Genomic DNA, 23,195 nt, shown 5'->3' with positions numbered 1-23,195 from the left:
TGTTGTCTTATATGCTTCGTTATTTTTCTCTGGGATGGCCAAGGCTTTTTTGACTGCATACTCTTCGTCACGTCTCATCACATGTCAGAACCATTTCATACGACTTTCAGCCATATTTTCTGCAATGGGAGCGACCTTGAAAGAGCCTCGTACATATACATTTCGGACTCTGTCCAGTCTCGTCACTCCAGCACCAGCACTCGGAGCCCATTAATCTAACCTAACCTATCTATAGGATAACCTTAGGAAATTCCTGAAAAGTTGACGGTTTCAGAATTATGACTAATGATAATCTGACAATCATTAACATTATGACTTTCAATCATTATGTCAAACAAAGGAATCCGCTTTAGGAATATAAACCAGTCACTTTTATTAGCCTTTCCTTTTCCACTCCATACAAACGATATTATTTCTAAAGTGTCATTCAATAGAACTTGCTAACTATGTAAACAAACCGCCATACTAAAATTGACACTGAATGTCAATTTACTAGTAACTTTTGTTTACATAGTTAGCAAGTTCTATTGATTTACACTTTATATTGCTACTATTTAGAGAGGTAAATGGGGATTTCTTTGTATGGAAAAGCCTCCTCTTAACCGTAGTCCTCTTTCCTCTTAACGGACTGATGGTTACCCTACACACGCACGGGCCGCGCTGATTTCCCGCGCGAGCGGAATGAATCGACTACTTACTGCACCTTATAGTCGATTTAGACTCTCGCGCGAGCCACGAGACGAGCCGCGAGCCGAGCCACGAGACGAGAGTGTAAGCGGTGGGCTCGCGGCTCGTCTCGTGGCTCACAAGCTCGTCGAGCTAATATAATTTAAACACTAACGGCACGGCATAAGGTTTATAACCGAATGACAAGCCGAACGCGAGTGTAAACGGTGGACTCGCGTCTCGTGGCGCGGCTCGCGGCTCGTCTCGTGGCTCGCGCGAGAGTCTAAACCGAGTGTTACTGTTGCCTATTTCTACGTTTGTTACCGACAATAGTACACTACGGGGCTAGCCCGGTAAATGTATACTATATAGAGAGCAACGACATATAAGCTCTGTTTTTATATCCCATGTCCAAGGACTCCAAGGTAAGGGCGTCCGCTTCGCGCGTCAAATTCCATAGTAGCAAAATCGTATTGACAGTTCGAAAGAAGAAACAGAGGGGCTACCGCGAAAACCGAAATTCGCATATTGCGGGGATCTTTATCTTTTACTCCAATGCAGGCGTAATTAGTGACAGAGAAAAATGGCCGCAATTTGCGAAATTCGATTTTTGCGGGTGGAGCCCAGCGCTATCTAGAAGTCGCCCCAGCATCATGCTGAAATATGACCAATTCGTGGCACTCCTTCCTATCTTTTCCTGTTTTCGTATATCGATCTATTATGTGTTGATGCTTACGAATAAATTATTTCTATTCTACTTGAGGAATCATTCATACCTGAACCACTTGATTTGCTTGTTTGGAGAAAAGAAAAACTTATACACGTGAAATGAATGAAAAATTAAAAGGGGTGACGGACTCATTCCCACGATACACACATCCAAAATACACATAATTAACACAGCCACAAAGCATCTGACACGCATCTGACAGAATATGGACAGATTCTATTGGCTGTCCAGTGACCACTGTCAAATTATTATGGAGATGATAGCAAAGAGTAAAGTAAGTATATAGGTTGATATAGGCAAATGTAGGTAAGAATAATAAGAGTAAGAAGAATAAGAATATTTATAGCTGATCTGCTTGACCAGCTATAGGTACCTATAATAAAATACGCATGCACAAAGATAAGGCTAAGAATAGGCTAAGCCTGTATCTTGGGGCTTACAAAAGAGTAAGTAACAGTAACTAAACCTAATTAAAATTATGTGTGAGAGAGAGAGAGCATGACAAGGTGTAAGAGTTAAGTTTTTAAGATAACTGCTACCTTAAAAACCTAGGTAATAGAAAGAGTACAAGAGTCTAGTAAATAAAGAATATTTAGTAGTCTTTGGCAATACAATGATACAAGATCCATTGCTTCTCTTCTTCGTCAATCGGGTAAAAATCAGGGTAAAATATTCTTCAAAACTGGTGAAAGAACCCTTAACACCATCTATCGAGTATTTGTTAAAACTATGCTTCCTCAAGTTAACTTATGCATACCTATTTAATGATTCACGCCATCTAGTACTCATAAGTGAAACCAACCAGATACCATAGATAATAAACTATTCATGGAAAAAACAGTTTTAAAATTTATAGCTATTATAAATTAGTTATTAATATAATTGAAAATTTAATTAATTTATAACTAAGCATGAAAACATATTCGCTGCAGTTGTATTATTTGATATAATGTTGTATTTATAGAACACGTAACGTTAGCAATGAAAAATGTTGCCAGCACAATAAAATTTCCTATAAGTGGAGAATTTAAAATTGGTCAGGACAGGACTTTAAAATGTATCCTTATATTTTGAAACTCGCCTTTTCCCCTTAGTAGGTATCTATTTCAATTTTATTTTTAGTCGGCTATCAAGAAACAAAGTAGAGATCTGCCTCTTTATCGCTCGAATATGCAAGAGTGATAGGGAGGTTAGATAACAAAATTTCGACTCTCTCGTTTGCGATAGACCCTCAGATTGTGAGTCATTGGGGTAGTGGCGCCCCCTACGCAGAGTTTGCAGCCAGATAGACAGACACACTTTCGCATTTATAATAATAGGTACTAGCGACCCGCCCCGGCTTCGCACGGGTTAACAAATTATACATAAACCTTCCTCTTGAATCACTCTATCTATTAAAAAAACTGCATCAAAATCCGTTGCGTAGTTTTAAAGATCTAAGCATACATACAGACAGACAGACAGCGGGAAGCGACTTTGTTTTATACTATGTAGTGATGATGATTAATATTAGTATGGATTGTACGAGTTTTTAATTCGACTACTGGCAACACTGTCCATCCGACTACACGAACTTGTTCTCCGTTGGTTCGGGTTCGGTTTCTTCTGTTTTATCGTTCACACCGCCAGCGTGGTAAACGTCAATGCCAAGACGGTCTTATATTTTAAACGTAAATAGCACATCCATACGCTAAAATGGACTTTTTCAACAAAAAAGTGAGTGTTCTGAAGCTTGCCGCTGCTGTATTGCTATGTTTTCACCTCTCAAGCCCAGTAAATGGTAAGTAATACGGTATAACTAAAGTAAACAAAGAAAAAACTGTGTATTTTCGAACAGTTGAGGCCTTGTTCGCGTATGTCGTGACTCAAATCTATTCGATGCTAATTGTTAATTTGCCAACAACATAGTTTCGTTTGGGCCTACGCGGGCGTGCGAATTGTGTTTATAAGGCATTATGATGATTCCTGTGCATGATGAATTGATGATATAGTTTTTAAAAAGTCTAGACTTTTCTATGGTTAATAACTTTTTTTTAAACTGCGTCTTGTCTTAGTGAGTGACTCATTTCTCATTAGAGGACACTTGGATGCATACAAGATGCTTTGATGAAACCAGAGCCGTGATAGATAACATATTGCTAAGCTAGCTTGCTATAGGCTGCATTTAATCTAATCTATGTATATGCAATGTAAACAAGTAGGTAGTGTTTTTATTTTCCCGTTCGTGTATATTTTAAACCTTGAATACACATTGTAAAGAAACTTTTGATAAGATACCTACATGTTTTACTAAAAACAAATGCTTTTAACGTCTTGTAAGATTCTTACCTGCCTAGCCACTGAAACCAGTGGTCTTACCAATTATAATTATATACCTACTATGTTGAATGTTTTATATTTTTATATACTTTGATTAAATATATATTTGTAGCCTGGAGACTGTCTTACAGATCGACTTAGTTCCAAACTAAGCTAAGCTTGTACTTAGGCTACTAGGTGACAATGATTTGGTGGCTAAGGAAGAGATATTTGGAATTCTTGTATGCCATTACTAAGTTTACTAGGATTCTAAATCAAGAATCTAGTAATCTGTGGACGATGTTGGTTGGTCTCATACTTTATTATCCTTTGTATTCTATTTCTGTGTCTAAACCCTGTGTGTCACTGTTTTTATACTTCGTTTTTTTTAGGATTAGAAATTTGGTAAACAATCTTGATGAGTCTTTTACATGAAAAACACTTTTTAAAAATCAATAACTATTACTTATGAAAGCAGAAGACTATAAAAGATCGTATTAGATTCATAATTGTTACATATTTACCATAACTTATTTTTAAAATGTGTTTTTCAATTAAAAGACACATCAAGATTGTTTACCAAATTTCTAATCCTAAAAAAAACGAAGTATAGTCTGAACAAAAAAAAAAGACCACTAATTTTAACAACTTTAAAAGCAGGGTCGCCAGAAGGCCAACTGGCCTTCTGTATGTTAATATGTGGGTAGATGTCAAAAAGTGCATTATAAAGTGCTGTTGATAGAAACTTAGGAAAATGAGGTTCCAGTATTTCAATGCAATTCTTAAATATATACTAGGCAAGTATAATAGTGGGCATCTTAGGGAGGTATTCCACCTGTCCATACGTAGGTACTTGAGAACGGAGACCTTTTGTAGAAGCCCTACAATACTAGGTTTGACTATGTCTACTGCTTAATTTACTTTTAAGACAATGAGTTCTCTCTCTCTCTCTCTTTAGCCCTTTTCTACCCATCGGGTGTAGGCCTCCTTCATTTTTCGCCATTCGTCACGGTTCTGTGCAACCTGGAGCCATCTCATCCCCGCAGTCCTTTTGATGTCGTCTTCCCAACGCATATTGGGTCTACTTGGAGGACGTTCTTCTCCCCATGGTCGCCACTCAAGTATTCGTTTACTCCACGAGTCGGTCTTTCGTGCCATATGACCTGCCCATTCCCACTTCAATGAGTTATCTTGGTTTAAGTATAAGATGTAATGTTTTGAAAAGATGTGTCCCGCTGAGTTTGTTGCCGGTCCCATATTGGGATAAACTCCTCCAATGGGGTTGGCCGGTCGAAGTAGCAGATGGCGCCATCATAGCTTGCCCTGTCAATCCCTAGAATTATGTGAAAAAAAATTTAATGTTCTGGATAGCTCTGGCTCTGGACCTTTAAACCAAATCTCATAGAAAAAGGGGCAAGCTATGATGGCGCCATCTATGCAAACCTTTGACAGTTGCCAACCCCATTGAGGGGGGATTGAAATCTTCTCGAGGCCATAGAGAAATATAGTAAGACAAGAGTGCTCACTCCATACATCAGTTAGACTATTAATTTCAGTGTCTACATTTAGCATCGAGTAGCGGAACTATCAGTACTGCTACATCTATTGTCAATTAGCAGTACTGATAGTTCCGCTACTCGATGCTAGATGCTAATAGTCTTTTTGGTACTAAAACTGATGTATGGAGTGAGCAATCTATGTATTTTTTTCTCTATGTCGAGGCAGAGGTGTAAAGTTAGAGCCGGTGAAGCTATGATCCAATTGTAATTTTGGCTGCGTGTGACTGTTTTATTCATATTAAGTTACTAGCGACCCGCCCTGGACAATGCAACTAAACCTTCCTCAAGAACCACTTTATTGATAGGTGAAAACCGCATGAAAATGCGTTCAGTCGTTTTTGAGTTTATTGCAAACATACATACACGCAAACATATATTTTAAAACGGATGTAATATTATAATTCATATCACTGACAAATATGTCTAGACTTGATCTTATATTTATTTTATTTAAAACTCTGATATCACTTGCATTACATATTTATCTAAAAACTCGACCTTTAGATATTTAAACAATTATGCAGCAATTTTAAAAATAACATGTTATTGTAGATCCCAGATACACTTGCGGCATAGTTGACCGAGCGTAGGCGAAGGTCTCGGTTTCAGCTTGTGGGCAAAAATGCTTTCCTATGTCCCCTCCGCGGGTCGCATTTCTTAATCGATTCTCGTGAAACTCTGTGAGAAGTGCGGCTACCACCAGTTTGGCACTTACATAAACGCCATTGAGAACGTAATTTACTTTCTATGCATCTCGCTCGTACTCGCATATTAGTGCGAGCGAGATGTATAAAAAGTTAATTACGTTCTCGATAGCGTATAACTATTTTCCTAATAGTCAAATCAGTTTCTTTTTTAGAACTGTCAAAACGATTTGAAAATATGGAATTTATATGATATTTATTTATATATATGAAACATTACATCGTGACGTCACGGTCAACTCACCTAGTTTTTATATTTCTATCCGATTTATTAAATAGAACTTGTGTTTAAAAATAACTGCTGTCTATGTTTTTCTATCTGGATAATTATATCTGGTGCTTTATTTCATGCATGGTGTGAAATAATTAATTTTAAATACAGTGAAATACCCTGCAAGGTTAACGCAATATCCAGAGAGCAAAAATGGGGACTACATTTGTATGGAGAAGCGATCCACCATTATCGTCTTAAACACCTGTGTACCACCGCCCACACTGTTAACTGTACATCGGTGGACCTTATGCCTTTTGTAATAAGGTCCACCAGTGTACAGTTAGGAGTGTTGCTGTTTGTACCTTCTCAAAGTGAATTGATAACATAATTGGATACTTACGTAACTGTCTATACTATCACGTTACTGCGATAAGGTCGTATATATAACCTACTGCTGTAACCTGACTCTGAGAGTGACTAGAGAAATGTACGGTCGAGTACACAAACATCTTTACAAGCCAACGTTTCAAAATAGCTATTTGTTTTAGAAGGGGGAAAAGTTGTTGATTAACCTCTCGTGCTAATATTGATACCCGAGCAAGCGAAAGATTCCAAAATAGAGCCACGAGCGTAACGAGTGGTTCAAAAAATGGAATCCAGTTTTTATCAAGAGAGCCTTTACCAGCCGGTGTGGTGAAAACTAATTTGATTTGTTCCAAAAGTTGTGAATAAAAGTCTTTAACTGTCTCTTTCATACCACTTTTCCCTTACATAGATACAAAAACGTGCCTTGTATGCTTTTTCCATAAGAAGAATGAAAAATAATTTTTAAGAAAAAAAACCGACTTCTATGCGGCCCGGTGAAAGATTATTGTAGATGGTGCGCTATGTAGAAAAGGAAGCATTTCGTTTCTGTAAGGCTCGCAGTTCTAACCTAACCTAACCCACTTTTGTTCGGTTCTGTGAGGATAGCAGTTCAAACCTAACCTAACCCACTTAACGGCGCATGCGGTGCGGTGTACGGGGGTTTGAGCGGGAGGGGTTTGGCCTCATCATACTTTATACCTACATTTTATGGTAGGTAATCATAGTGGTTTATTTAGTTTAGGTATCATGGTGGTTTTCCAGGTCAAGGTCCGGGTCTGTGTCCGAGTCCGGGTCCGAGTCTGGGTCTAGTCCAGGTCCGAGTCCGAATCCGAGTCCAGGTCCGGGTCCGGGTCCGAACCGGATCCGGGTACGAGTCCGGATCTGGATCCGAGACCGGGTCCCAGTCCAAGTCAAAGTCGAAATTTGAAATCACCAAACATGTACTATGCGTCGTTGAAGAGTTCTGTTCTGATCATCATCAGCAGTTCCAGTTCATCAAATGCGACAGTTTTTAATGTTAATGCTTTATTTTATGATGAAAATACAGAAAATTCTATACGTGTGCCTTTAAGATTTGAGGAGTTCCCTCGATTTCTCATGGATCCCATGTTCAGAACTTGAGCTTGACATAAATATGGCTTAAAAACCTAACTTGCTTAACAAACATAACGAAAAGAAAAAATCGCCAAACGCGAGCTATGCGTCGTTAAAGAGTTTCGTTCTGGTCATCATCAGCAGTTACACTTCCTCAAATGTTACTTTTTAAATGTATATGCTTGATTTGTTGATTAGAACACAACAATCACTATATGTATGCCGTTAAGATTTGAGGAGTTCCCTCGATTCCTTATGGATCCCATCATCAGAACTCGAGCTTGACAAAAATGTGGCTTAAAAACTTAACTTGCTTAACAAACATAACGAAGAGGACAAATCGCCAAACGTGAACTATGCGTCGTTGAAGAGTTCTGTTCTGATCATCATCAGCAGTTCCACTTCATCAAATGTCACGTTTCTGAATGTATATGCTTGATTTGTTGATAAAAACACAAAAATCACTATATGTATGCCTTTAAGATTTGAGGAGTTCCCTCGATTCCTCATGGATCCCATCATCAGAACTGGGTTTTGAGAAAAACGGGACCAATCTGTATGAATATACATACAATCAAAAAAAGAATTTTCAAAATCGGTCCAGTAATGACGGAGATATGGAGTAACAAACATAAAAAAAAATAAAAAAAAAATAAAAAAAATAAAAAAAAATAAAAAAAAACATACAACCGAATTGATAACCTCCTCCTTTTAGATTTGGAAGTCGGTTAAAAAAAACACTCATTGTCAACTCTGTTTTCACTTTCGGTTGCAGTCGAACTAAAGACCAATATACACTGCGCCCTCTATACCTACAATTCCTAGGGTTCTTTGGGTCTATTATGTCTGGTTTAATCCGGCCCAGTTAATCGTCACGGGTCAAACACCTCAATTAAGTATAGTACAGGAAACTAAACAATTAACCATGGTTTCGACTCCTTTCATTTGGATGCCGGTGCCCAGTACTATTGTATCAATAGTGATGACGACACATGTTGAATTTTATAACAAAATCTAGTAAAATAGACGGACAACTGAGCAATTTATAATAAATATCTGGGCGACCGAGCTTTGCTCGGTAAACGTACAAAAACTCAAAAATGCGCGTTTTCCCAGAGATAAGACCTAGCTAGATCGATTTTTCGCCCCCCAAAACCCCCATATAGCAAATTTCATCAAAATCGTTAGAGCCGTTTCCGAGATCCCCGAAATATATATACATATAAATAAATAAACAAGGATTGCTCGTTTAAAGGTATAAGATAATGTGGATAATCGATATTAAACTTTCGTGAGACATATTTTAAACAGTTTGATAATGTGGATATTAAAATAATATATGGAAGTAATACAAAAATATAGGACCTGAAAGTTTCAAAATTTAAGTTTCTTTTTAACTTCCAAAAAGGAGTACCATTCGATTCCTTACATTTTATCCCAAAAAAGATTGTATAGCAACTATGTAAATAAACGCAATATTTCACCGACAAAACCGTAATTTTTTTGTTTTGTCCATACTTCAAAATGTGCTCTCAGTGACCTTGACGTCACGTTCACTTATCGTTTTGTTGGCGTTTCGCTTGTGCAGTACGACTGTCGGTCGTTGACTATTGCTTTAATGCAATGGGTCCCATATAGACATTAGATCCTAAAAACAAACCTGATCGATTGATACCATAAATGAAAATTTGTCATCTAGCCTATTGTATGTTATCACGTTAGTCCCTAATATAGAATAGTAGATTGTTAACCACCAAGGTATGAAAAGTACCCATTTCTGTCGAAGTAGGTTGGGGCTCCAATGCAGTGAGAGCGCCAAGAGTCCGAGACTCCGAGACTGTAATGGTGCCTTTCACCCGAGTTAAACACTCTACTTTTCATTTCGAATACGAGGAAAGTAAATTTTGTGGAACTCGTATTGACAGGGGTATCATCACACTTTGTAAAATAGAAAATAAAAAAAAATACCTAATGTAAATATTTTCAATATTGCTTTATTGGGATTAAATAGATATGAGGATATTAGGTATAATTTGAGGTATATGTTACAAAAAACCGGCCAACTGCGAGTCGGACTCGCGCACGGAGGGTTCCGCACCATCAACAAAAAATAGAGCAAAACAAGCAAAAAAACGGTCACCCATCCAAGTACTGACCCCGCCCGACGTTGCTTAACTTCGGTTAATAATCACGTTTGTTGTATGGGAGCCCCACTTAAATCTTTATTTTATTCTGTTTTTAGTATTTGTTGTTATAGCGGCAACAGAAATACATCATCTGTGAAAATTTCAACTGTCTAGCTATCACGGTTCGTGAGATACAGCCTGGTGACAGACGGACGGACGGACAGCGGAGTCTTAGTAATAGGGTCCCGTTTTTACCCTTTGGGTACGGAACCCTAAAAAAAATGTTGAACGGTATTGTATCTGGAGAAGCCCGAACTTGGTATGTTTTGAAAATTATTTTTAGTAAGAGACTGAAATGGTGCCTTCCACCCGAGTTAAACACTACTTTTCATTTCGATTACGAGGAAAGTAAATTTTGTGGGTTTTATCAAAATACTACTAGCATAAACGGCGTAATCTTATGAAACATGACTTTTGTACTGGCGATGACACACTTTGACTCTGCCAAGCTGGTACTCTGTATTAGTATGTATTGGCTGAGATACACTTTGTACTTTAGAGGTATTAACTATAACATTCATGATAATTCCTGTCGATGCGACCAAATAGTCTTGCGGGATTCCCTATAGTTCGTTTTTTTTAGCATTAGAAATAAGGTAAACAATCTTGATGTGTCTTTTAATTGAAAAACACATTTTAAAAATAAGTTACGCCAAATATGTAACAATTATGAATCTAATACGATCATTTATATTCTTCTGCTTTCATAAGTAATAGTTTTTGATTATTAAAAAGCCTTTTTCAATTAAAAGACATATCAAGATCGCTTACCTTCTTGCAAGTTCTTTCTAATGCTAAAAAAAACGAACTATAATAAGTAATACTAATAACCAACATCATATTCAATAATTAATGGAGTGACGTATTCCAAGAATTAATGTTATTCACAATGAGGAAAATGTTATAACTTTACAATTTACATACCCACCAAGAATTCAATAATTGATCGAAAGTATTTTTTTGTAATATGTGTTTTAAATTCATACCTACTATGAGTTTCATGCACTTTTGCACTTGGCTGTACCTATTAGTAGGAAATACTAGGCAATGATGTCACTTGCCAGTAATGTCTAATTACCTACTTTATCTATCTAATCTAACTACCTTTAAACGAGGAATTCTTGTATATTTATTTATATAATATAATATCTGAGAGACCGAGCATTGCTCGGTAAACATATAAAAACTGTAAAATTAGCGTTTTCCCAGAGATAAAACCTAGCTAGATCGATTTTTTGCCCCCGAAAACCCCCATATACCAAATTTTATCGAAATCGTTAGAGCCGTTTCTGAGATCGCCGAAATATATATATATAAATAAATAAATAAACAAACAAGAATTGCTCATTTAAAGGTATAAAATATATTTCGGGGATCTCGGAAATGGCTCTAACGATTTCGATGAAATTTGCTATAAGTATGGGGGTTTTGGGGGGCGAAAAATCGATCCAGCTAGGTGTTATCTCTGGGAAAACGCGCATTTTTTGAGTTTTTATGTTTTCCAAGCAAAGCTCGGTCTCCCAGATATTATTTATTTATATGAGCCTAGAGTGTGTAGAAAGAATTGTGTCCATATTTTTTTTGTTTAATACCCCAAATCATTCAATTCAATACTCTTTAATTGAACACCTCACCAAACTCGTCTCGTAGTTACAATAAATGCACAGTAACATAAACAAAGACAATAGAGGTAACAACAGGCGGTCTTATCGCTTAAGAGCTATCTTTTACAGACAACCTTTGGGTATCGGAGACAATAGAATTAGAATATACGGCAGGTACGGTACGGCAGGTTCAAATACAGTTTGTCATAAAATTGCATCCAATACAAATTATATAGGTACTTAAATACATACAATATTGGTATTCCCCTCATACTCATAAGATCTAATTCGATATCGAATGATCTTCCCAACAATCCCAACGTGTTATTTTTCAACCGTATCTACTAATAAAATGCTACCTTAAATATATGAGTGTAAAGTCTAATTCAGGTCGCTTGTTACTTACGATCTTTTAATAATCATATTAAGATATCGGAGTTCCCTCACTGCAAAACATCATTTTCATCTTACACCTAAAAAGTCATATGTGCTCATAAACATTCACATGACTTTAGGCCATAATTATCTGTATAGTAATTAAGTTAGGAATCATAATCGCTTGTATTGGTTTTCTGATACCTATCTAAGCCTGTATTGGCTATTTTTTAGAGATGCCACGAACATTTGGCAACTATTCTGTATTCGGCCACTTTGCCGAATATTCGGTATTCGGCCGAATCTTGTCTATTGTTCGGCCGAATACCGAATATCTCTTACACCTACCTAAAAAGATAAATTACACAATAAAAATAACCGCAGACCACTAAATTGAATGTTTAACTTGTTTCTCTGGAAAGTTGTTAAATACGAAGACTGGTTTTTTTTAGCATTTGTTGGTTACTATTAATTTTATTTATATAATGGGTTCGATTTTACATGTATATTGACTCTGACTACATTCACTAGTACTGAGTAACAAAAATTAAATCTTAGCAAACATTGTGCCTTGTTGGCCAACAGTTTTCATAATAAATGTGACTCAAAATGTACAAATGTTATGATGGCGAATAACTTGGAGGATATAATCAAACGGAGACGCCATGTCTGTAATTTTCTGTACAAAACAGTCTGCCGATTTTTGCGGGGGAGGGGAACGTCAAATGTATGCGTAACGTAAAAATAGCCATGTCAGATAAACGTCAGTCCATACATTGTGTATGACCGTTGGCCGCCTATTTTCGACAGAGGGGAAAGCCTGTTAATGGCTACTCCGTTTAGTTGTATCCTCCAAGGCGAATAAGTAGTAAGTAGTTGTATTTTAATGTTAGTTTAGTTTTAATATGTTTAGTTTATAGTTCGTTTTAATGGTTTTTTTATACTATTTTAAGTAGTGTTTTCACCAAAAAAATGATCGATGAAATGCTGAATATTCGGTAGCCGAATAATCGGCGCTTCGGCCGAGAGAGGGGCCGAATATTCGGTATTCGGCCAAAACCACTATTCGGGGCGTCTCTACTAATTTTCCTCATACTAACCGGTCTCATGACCTGTCCTCAGCAGCCGTTTAGAAATGTCATTAAATGTCCTAAAAATATACCTAACACTCGTGACGTTATTATACACCCAGGGACCGTCGAAACCGGTCAGTTTCCATACAATTTCCATACTCATGTGTCCTGTTTTTATTGCTGTGGAGTGTATATGCATAATTGTACTATTTTTAGATGGGTAGCGTTCGAGAAACGACGTACCTAAGTAATATCTTCTCGTAGGTACTCGTACAGTCGCCATCAGGCGGTCTAGCATGACTTGTGTTCTCGCGCGCGAGTCCATACTTGAAGTCGCGCTAGATGTATGGAGTCGCGCGCGAGAACGCAACTCATGCTAGACCGCCAGATGTATTGGAGCGGCCAATACAATATGTGTGTGAAAATGCGTGAAAAGACTGCCAATTAAGTACTTTCTACATAAACTAAATTATCTCACACCGTGCACGAAATAAAGTACCAGATAATTATTAGAAAAATATAGATATCAGTTATTTTTAAATACTATTTCTATTTAATAAATTAGATTGAAACATAAAAAGTAGGTGAGTTGACCGTGACGTCACTACACACGTTTTCATATAAATTCCATATTAGAAAACCGTTTTGACAGTTCTAAAAAAGAAGCTGATTTAACTAGTAGGAAAGTAGCCAATTTTATACGGACACAATTTTTTCCTTTTTAAATCGATAGTCCTGATTCTGAGTAGAAAAAACATAGTTGATTATTTAAAAAAAAGTTAACGGTACACTTTTTTCTAGAAATGCCCTACAACGTCTCGTTGCAAGAAAAATAGGTACAGACGCCTACAGATTCACTCATGGACCAATTTAGAGGAACGCATAAAAAGTTTAATTATGAATTCCATGGTCTAATAAAACATGGTCTTCTCTTCCCAGAGTGTCACTTGCCTACGTCACAATAACATTGCCACTTTATTTCAACATAACATGTTACATGGGTACATTATATCTATGGTTAATAAGTTAATTTATTTCTTTATAATTTAATAATTTTCATTTATATGTATTTTATCTTAAATTTTACAATAACACGTCATTTTTAATTATTCGTTAGCAATATCTTCCGATTCACGAAAGAAATTTCAGACGTTCGGGTAATTCTGTTTACACTACTGGCAACACAGGATAGCGCTGTCACATTTGACAATCCGCCATTTTGTCCCTGACCGACCGTCCTTGTCGAACGCGTGTTAATTGTTATTTCCTTCTCGCTCAGTGTCAGCAGTCGCAGTGTTTTCCAAACTTTTCAGGTCGTAAGCTTCGTAATTAATGTTTTGTTACGAAAATGGTTGGCTGCTCTATTCGGAACTGTAAGAGTAGGAGTGAAAAGTGCAGTATAGATTTGTTTTATTTTACTATGTTTCTACATGAATAACTTAAAATTAATGCCGTTAAAATAATTTTCACTGTTGGTTAAAATTCTCCCACATTTTAAAGTTTGAGAACCTGTAAACAGCATGATGACGTAGGCAAGTGCCAGTTAGGTCATTCGCGAATCTCGGAAGAGAGTACCAGGCGGAGTATATTATTATACCATGATGAATTCTGAAATTACTTTAGGTTCTGTAAAGGTACTGACCTAAATCTTTTGCATTTCACTTTTGCCCATGGGTATATATCGGAGCCCCAAACAGGGGTTCTTGCAACAGAACCATAATACCTAACGTATATACACATAACATCTATTACTTTTGAATTTTTAATAGAAGTTAGAACAAAAAACAAACATAATATTTAAATACTAATATTAGGAAATAGTTACACTTGAATAACTAACATGTAATATGCAATCTTTGCAAGCAAGAAATAAAAGGCTTTTTTATTTTTATTTATTTTATTAATAATCGGAGCGCCCAAGGTTCTCAATAACATCTGAACACGTACTCTAGCGCATTGACAATAGAATAGATGGCGATGGCGGCTGTATTTATAATTTCCCCCTCGGACAGTCGCCATCAGTCACACCGGAACGGCCAAGGTCAACACGCCTCTATTGTCAAGGCGTTATAGTGCGTGTTCAGATATTTTTGAGCACCTTGACCGCTCCAATATATATGATCATGACTGTACTTGTAATTGCATTCGATTATCTTCCATTAAGTGGTTTTCTTTGTAGTTGTGGGAACGTCACTGTACAGGCGGGAAGCTAGACCAAAAAAAAACTTTTTCAATGTAGGCTAGGCTCGGTTAGAACGTTTTCACATTGTCCGATCCGATATCTGATGTCGGATACGACTATAGAGAAGCAAAAAGTGCCTTTTTAGGGTTCCGTACCTCAAAAGGAAAAAACGGAACCCTTATAGGATCACTCGTGCGTCTGTCTGTCCGACCATTCCCCCCCCCCCTTTATCTCCGAAACTACTGGGTCTATAATTTAAAAAAAATATATAAAAATAGTTCTTACCTATAGATAACAGAAAAACCTATTAGAAATGTGCAGTCAAGCGTGAGTCGGACTTAATGGACGGAACCCTTGGAACGCGAGTCCGACTCGCACTTGGCCGGTTTTTAATAATTTGATACATTTTTTGTAAATAATAACAGTTTTTACGAGCGAAAGATTTTAGGATGACCTCGGTTATTTTGTAAAGTACCTAATATTAAAATATTTAGTAGCATTATCACGTTTTTATCGTAATAAGTATTTACAGGAAACACTCCCGACATTTAGGTAAGTAATTAAAAGTATTTAAAATTTTAACAAAGTTTTGATAAACAGGATAGGACGTTCAGTGCGGGTCTAACAAAGACCAATGGCACAAGTAGAAGAACTTGTGGGTCACATGTATAGAAAATTAGTGATTTGGAGAAATATCTCTTAGGTGAGAAAGGGTTAGGGTTAGACAAACACCGGGGCAAGAATAAAGGGGCCCACTGATTACCAGTCCGCCGGACGGTATCGGCCTGTCAGTTAGAACAAAAAGTTGACAGCTCCGAACAACTCACAGGCCGATATCGTCCGGCGTACTGTTAATCAGTGGGCCCCTTAACACTTAAATGAACTGCCCGTGTTTGTTTTGCCCCGAGCTAAATAAACTATGTTCTTATTACCCCACCTCTAGGTACCCGCAGAATACCAGTACGGCTACCACTATTAGTTTGACACTTACATATTAGTATGCTTAACTTACTTTCTTTATAAATAAATAAATATTATAGGACTTTCTTACACAGATTGACTAAGTCCCACAGTAAACTCAAGAAGGCTTGTGTTTTGGGGACTCTGACAATGATATATATATATAATATACAAATACATAAATACATAAGAAAACACCCAAGACTCAGGAACAAATATCTGTGTTAATCACACAAATAGATGCCCTTACCAGGGGCCCATTTCTCAAACGGTATTAGACTAATATTATTAGTCCACGAACTGTCAAATCGTATGGGTTACCACGGCAACACACTAATAATATTAGACTAATACCGTTCGAGAAATGGGCCCCAGGATTCGAACCCAGGACTGCGGCTTAACAGGCAGGGTCACTACCCATTAGGCCGGACCAGCAGGTCTGGCCTAGTGGGTAGTGACCCTGCCTGTTACATACATTGGCATGACTACTGTCATGTCATAGTCATGCCAATGTATGTATCAATGTATCTCACCTTAACTTATGTAATATCCTAGGCCATATGTGTATTTTGTGAGTGTTTGGGTCAAACTACGATAAATTCTTCCAATGTAACTAGATTACTATTCAACATGTGTCAAGCTAATAGTAGAATGTCCATCGACGACGCCGGGCAATTATTGCCATTCAACATGGCGCCGAACCTAGACAGTCGTGTGCCCAATTAATGATGCCGTACTGGGGTCTGTTTCGTTCGAGCGCGTAGTACAATTTGATCTTGATAATTGTTACCCGCAAAGTTGATATGTGAAATACTCTCTGGACTATTAATAGAATTCTAGAATAAAATTTATTACTTTAATCAACCTCAATATGTTTTAAGTAAGTAAATACTCGAATTTGAATTAAGCTCTTAAATGATTTTTTTTTTATTATAGTTGGTCAAACCAACTTGTCAGTCAGTAAGAACCAGGAAAACTATACTCGTCCTTTTTTTGGGTGCTGGTACTAGTGTAAGACAAAGATAATATGATTCTCTCTGTCTATGTTTGGAATGAGACAGTCCTTTGACAAACTATAGTTGATTTTAGTGGTCTAATTCCTCTTTACATTTTTTGCGTCTGGAAGAGCCTCAATTAGGTAGGTATAGTCGTCATCAGATATATCGGAGCGGCCACGGTGCTCACAAATATCACACGCCTTTATTGTCAAGGCGTTATTTTATTTTATTTTATTGGTATTCAGGACAACAACAGCCGTAAATATAACTAAGACATATTAATGCTTACATAAAAATAAGGCCAAAAACAGTCATCCATTGAATTACATTGTATAACGATTAAAAATAGCAAAGATAAGAAAACAACGAGAATGTACAATACACACAAATGCTCGATACGCTAGAAATACTATAAGCCGGTTGTACAAAGTTTAAGTAATGTAGTTAAAAAATGTAGTAAAAATACCTACTTCTGATACAAAACAAAACCATAACATTACATCAGTTGTAAATCAGACACCAGCAGACATTCACAAAGAATATTAAGATAAACACCATAATGTAGTACTCAAACTGAAGTTTTATTGTAAGTTAGAATTATTAGGAGTTAGAATTTAGAAAGGTACCTACCTATAACGTACAACTAATTGCATAACCCTGGCACCCAGGAGCACATAGCTAGAAAAAGTTATGATGTAAAGAGATATTGTAATAAGATGTACATATTTACTTTTTTATTTAAGGAGCAATTATTACCAGTACTGAAATTAAATGTAAAATTGTAAAATTACATGTAAAATTACAATAATAATAAAAACAGAAACTGATTTTATATTAAAGTTAGAGTGCGTGTTCAGATATTGTGAACATCTTGGCCGCTCCAATATATCCGATGGCGACTGTATTAAGAGAGTCATGAAACCACACATACGGTAGCGTTACTCCATCCACGAGTCAATCCCGTGCCGTGATTGGTCCGTGTCTTTGAACGGACCAATCACGGCACGGGATTCGCTCACCTCGTCCCCCCGCACCCCCGTATTTTTGGCAGCATCGGTTTCATGAAAGAATTGGCCTAAGCTCAGTCTAGAAACTCATGAATTTCTATCACTACATAGTATAAAACAAAGTCGCTTCCCTCTGTCTGTCTGTCCCTATGTATGCTTAGATCTTTAAAACTACGCAACGGGTTTTGATGCGGTTTTTTTTAATAGATAGAGTGATTCAAGAGGAAGGTTTATGTATAATTTGTTAACCCGTGCGAACCCGGGGCGGGTCGCTATACTTCGTTTTTTTTTTGCATTAGAAAAAAGGTAAACAATCTTGATGTGTCTTTTAATTGAAAAACGCTTTTTAAAAATCAGTAACTATTACTTACGAAAGCAGAAGAATATAAATGATCGTATTAGATTCATAATTGTTACATATTTGCCGTGACTTATTTTTAAAACGTGTTTTTCTATTAAAAGACACATCAAGATTGTTTACCTTTTTTCTAATGCTAAAAAAACGAAGTATAGTAATAATTTAATATAATTATATAATCTTTTATGTTTCAGCAACATGGGAATACAGTACCCACGAGACCGGTGTAGACTTCGTGCCGTACCGTCAAAAGCGGGACGCGCCACCCCCGCCGCCGAGCGCCGCGCCGGAGCCAGCGGCCGCGCCGATCGCGCCGAAAACCGCCGACGCGCCGCCGCCGACAAACGCCACTGTTGAGGACAGCAATAGGACTACTAATCTCACGGCTCCTACAAGTAAGTTGAACAGGACTCGCGCACAAAGGGTTCCGTACCATTACGCAAAAAACGGAAATCACGATTGTTATATGGGATCCCCACTTAAATATTTATTTTATTCTGTTTTTAGTATTTGTTTTATAGCGGCAACAGAAATACATCATCTGTTAAAATTTCCACTGTCTAGCTGTCACGGTTCATGAGATACAGCCTGGTGACAGACAGACGGACAGTAGAGTCTTAGTAATAGGTTCCGAACCCTGAGAAAACCGATGAATATAGCAAAATTCATCAAAATCGTTAGACCCGTTCCCGAGATCCCCGAAATATATCACTCATCATTACATAGTATAAAACAAAGTCGCTTCCCTGTCTGTCTGTCTGTATGTATGCTTAGATCTTTAAAACTACTCAACGGATTTTGATGCGTTTTTTTTAATAGATCTCTATCTATTAAAAAAACCGCATCAATGATTCAAGAGGAAGGTTTATATGTATAGTTTATTAACCCGTGCAAAGCTGGAACCAGGGCGGGTCGCTAGTATACATATAAATAAATAAATAAAAATACAAGAATTCTTCTTTTAAAGTTATATGATAGATACATCTCGCTCGCACTGATATGCGATGCGTAGCGACGTTTTCGATAGCGTTTATGTCTGTACCGAACTTGTGGTAGCCACACAGGTTATCTACGTTGATAACCTGTAACTGTCATTTTATAGAGAGCCAATAGGGGGTATTACTGCAATGTTCTGCCGCCAGAGTGCACCACTAGCACCCATCGTAAACCATAGAGTAACTTATACATATTGTGCCTTAAACTGTTTTTACAGTCAATAAAATATGACATTAATACATCAAGGCGGTTTGTTTACAAACCTGCCGGGAAACTCAAAAATCGAAAATCATCTATCTGCCTTTTTATCGCTCGAGTATGCAAGAGTGTTAGAAAACTTAGAAAGGTTATATAACAAAATTTCGACTCTCTCGTTTTCGGTAGACCCTCATATTGTGAGTAACTGAAGTAGTGGCGCCCCCTACGCAGAGTTTGGCATAATATGCCCTACTATTTATGTATTTTTAAAGTGAAATAAAGACTACACAACAATCCGGTATATCTTTTTACCGAATGCACATTTTTTTTAAATCTGTAAGGTCAATATGGCTAATACGGTCATAGGGACTATTTCGTCTACAAGCGTTTTTCCCGAACAACGAACAAAATTGATAATTAGATCGACAAAGCAGCGCTTGCTTTTAATTTCAGCAATCAAAAGCAGATGATATTTTTCTAAAATTTCAAATCAAAGAAGTATACGCTTGTGGACGGAATAGTCCCTATGACGGAATTAGCCACATTGACCTTAATTATACTATACCAATGAATAAAATAATGTCTGGAGAAATATAGCAATTCAATATCACTGCATAGTATAAAACAAAGTCGCTTCCCGCTGTCTGTCTGTCCCTATGTACTTAGATCTTTAAAACTACGCAATGTACGCAACGGATTTTGATACGGTTTTTTTAATAGATAGACTGATTCAAGAGGAAGGTTTATGTATGATTCGTTAACCCGTGCGAAGCCGGGGCGGGTCGCTAGTAAACAATATTTAAAAGTAGACATTTTCTCGTTACGACGATTGTTACCGAAACATTTGCGACTGCGCAAAATGACGCAACTAAATTTAGTGGTATTAATTAAATACTTAATTGCACGCTACAGTAGGTCATTCTAATCGCCAACCGTCTGCTTGCAAAGAAATAGTTATTTATTTTACAAGGTTGGCAAAGTGGTTGTTTAACCGCTCGTGCTAATATTGATACCCGAGTAAGCGAAAGGTTCCAAAATTGAACTCAGCGTAGCTAGTGGATCGAAAAATGGAATCTTGAGCGTTGCGAGCATTTCAAAGCACATGTTAATGTATCACGGTTCATGAGATACAGCCTGGTAACAGACAGACGGACAGTCGAGTCTTAGTGATAGGGTCCCGTTTTTACCCTTTGGGTACGGAACCCTAAAAAGAAAGAATTAACACTTCTTTTTTCGTACCTTAAGGGGCCCACTGATTAACAGTCCGCCGGACGGTATCGGCCTGTCAGTTAGAACAAAAGGTTGACAGTTCCGAACAACTGACAGGCCGATACCGTCCGGCGGACTGTTAATCAGTGGGGCCCCTTTATGAAGTAATGAATACGCGTTTAGACGAGTGCTCAAATGCATTATATTCAGACTTTAAGTTTTATAACGAGGAGATAGAGTTCAATTTCAGTTAAATTCCATTGCTATAAGTACATGTCGTTTACAGGAAATCGTATGTAGTAACTTCGATGCCCGTTCACTATGGAAAACGTTGTGACGTATATATGCCAATTAGCGTACTTCGAAACGTGTCATTTTGCCCTTACTGAAATCATGTACTAAGACATTGGTGTTTAGACCTAATGTATTTGTAATAAAATTTACTATCAGTTAACAGTAGTGTTGGTATGAACTCAAATGCTTTGAATCGTGATTTAAAGAACTCGGTTTTGAGCGTTTACCAAAAAAAATTGAAAACCTGATTCTCACAGATCCAGTACGGCTACCACCTGTTTGACACTGACATATTTGCTAGCGTGGGCGTAACTTATTTTTCTGTGCTCGCTCGTACGCGAGATGTATAGAAAGTTACGCAGACATTGGACGACGAAAGCAGTCGTGGTAAAACTACTGATCTTTTTGGCCTCTTTCGTTTGACTTAACTTTTTAGGTTTTTTGATTATCTCAGGTAGCTAAAAACAAACTCCATACTAAAATTCAATCGTTCGTTTCAACTAATAACCATTAGACTTATATCGACCGGGATATGAACCGTGATTACCTTTTGTTTTGTTTTCGAGCTCCCGATATTTCGACGTAGTTACAGGCATCATGTTCACGGTCGAAACTAACCGTGAATCATTCAGAACTGTTAATAACTAATACTAAGATTAATTGACTTACTTTAACACTTATTGCAAGGACAATAAAGTGCTATTGGTAATTTATTCTTAATTCAAAGTCAAGTGCCGATGTTTTGTCTTATACCTCAGACAATTCTAGCTCTTATAACTATAAGATTAAGGTCTAAAGTATCGTTTCGCTGAAATCTGAAGTGTGTTTAAACAAGTGTGGGAATCCACAGTGTGTTTTGGATTTTCCGACGGGCCTTGTAACTGATATTGTAATTATTTGTGTTGCACGTAAGTTTGTATACTGTACTTTACTCGAGCGAGTTACACAGATCATTCAATTCGGGCAATACGGTTAATGAAACAATCTTGCACAAATCAGGCGTGGCTCACTCCGCGATTTCGTCGCTTTGCTACAGGTAGCTAAAAGTACATCCGTTCCACACCACTTTTGGTGGCTAGCCGTAAGCCGCGCGTGGCGCTGTCGCCACCTAGCGGCCATATCTGTCCTGATCGTGACAGACGCGTTTTGTTAGAGAGTGAGTCTTCTGTACCTAGTACTATTATTTATTTAGTGCACAAATGCTAGTAGGCTATCCTTCGTTATTTTTGCATTATGGGGACTACTGATAGTGAGGGTGTTAAGGCGACAGTAGAGGTGGGTAAATTTTCAGATTCTGTCAATTTACCCCATTTCACACACAAGCGCACTTCACGCACACTACCTCACTTTACTGGGACAGGTCATTGACCCATCAAGTTTTTTTAAGATAGCGTTTTGAGTTTAGTGATAACCACTGACCTCTTTTGAGGAACAGAAACTGTAAAAACGTTCCATTGAAAGAAGAAAGAGAAACAATACATTAAATCTTGCTCTCCTTGTCTGTTCATGTCACACGTGACGTATTTAAATTCTAATTTAATTCATTTGATTGTTAACTATTTTCTGCATATTACGGCTTTGTCGAGATACGCGTTTTGTAAAGTTATAAATAAATAAATAAAATAAAAACAAAAAGCCTTTTAATTCCTTATTTGAAGTACATAATTTTGCATGCATTCATTATTAGTTATTTTATCAACAGTTAAATTATCACTTAGGTATATCATTTGTTAATATAATGAAAATTAAATTAAAAAATTATTTACTATTATCTATTAATCTAAATTATGTAAGGACCCCTCTTAGGGTGAAGGCCTCCTCCAGTTGTCTCCATTTGTCTCTATCTTGCGCCTCATGTCTCCATCTTTGTAAAGTTAAGTTAAACCGAATAAACCCAGATGTCATTAAGTCAGATGTAAAATTTTATTTACTACTCTATACGGTTATTCATAAGGCGAAAAATCAATTCAATTAGAAATTTAAATAAATAAAGTTTCGGCAGGGTGGAAATTTATTTAAGGCGGACCAAATAAAATTTAAAAATATATGTCGGCTGATGTACCCCTAAGATCTTTACAGATTTACTTGTACGAGTATCGTATATTCGCTATTTATTTTGCTAT

The 23,195-nt window shown here is 37.1% G+C and overlaps 1 protein-coding gene across 1 annotated transcript in view; it reads left to right on the top strand.

Moving 5' to 3' along the window:
* Nucleotides 1–3,000: 3,000 nt before the first annotated feature.
* The window catches only part of LOC134660958 (plexin domain-containing protein 2), a 47,369-nt gene continuing 27,174 nt past the window's right edge, over nt 3,001–23,195 (top strand). Inside the window, exons 1-2 of the mRNA XM_063516847.1 lie at nt 3,001–3,176; nt 18,570–18,770. Coding sequence (XP_063372917.1) covers nt 3,092–3,176; nt 18,570–18,770 — 286 coding nt within the window. The 5' untranslated portion in view covers nt 3,001–3,091. The remainder of the gene's footprint in view (nt 3,177–18,569; nt 18,771–23,195) is intronic.

The sequence above is a fragment of the Cydia amplana genome, chromosome Z, assembly GCF_948474715.1.
Source record: "Cydia amplana chromosome Z, ilCydAmpl1.1, whole genome shotgun sequence".
Lineage (NCBI taxonomy): Eukaryota > Metazoa > Arthropoda > Insecta > Lepidoptera > Tortricidae > Cydia > Cydia amplana.
The sequence above is the reverse complement of the archived record's forward strand: the minus strand, read 5'-3'. Positions and strand labels throughout refer to the sequence as shown.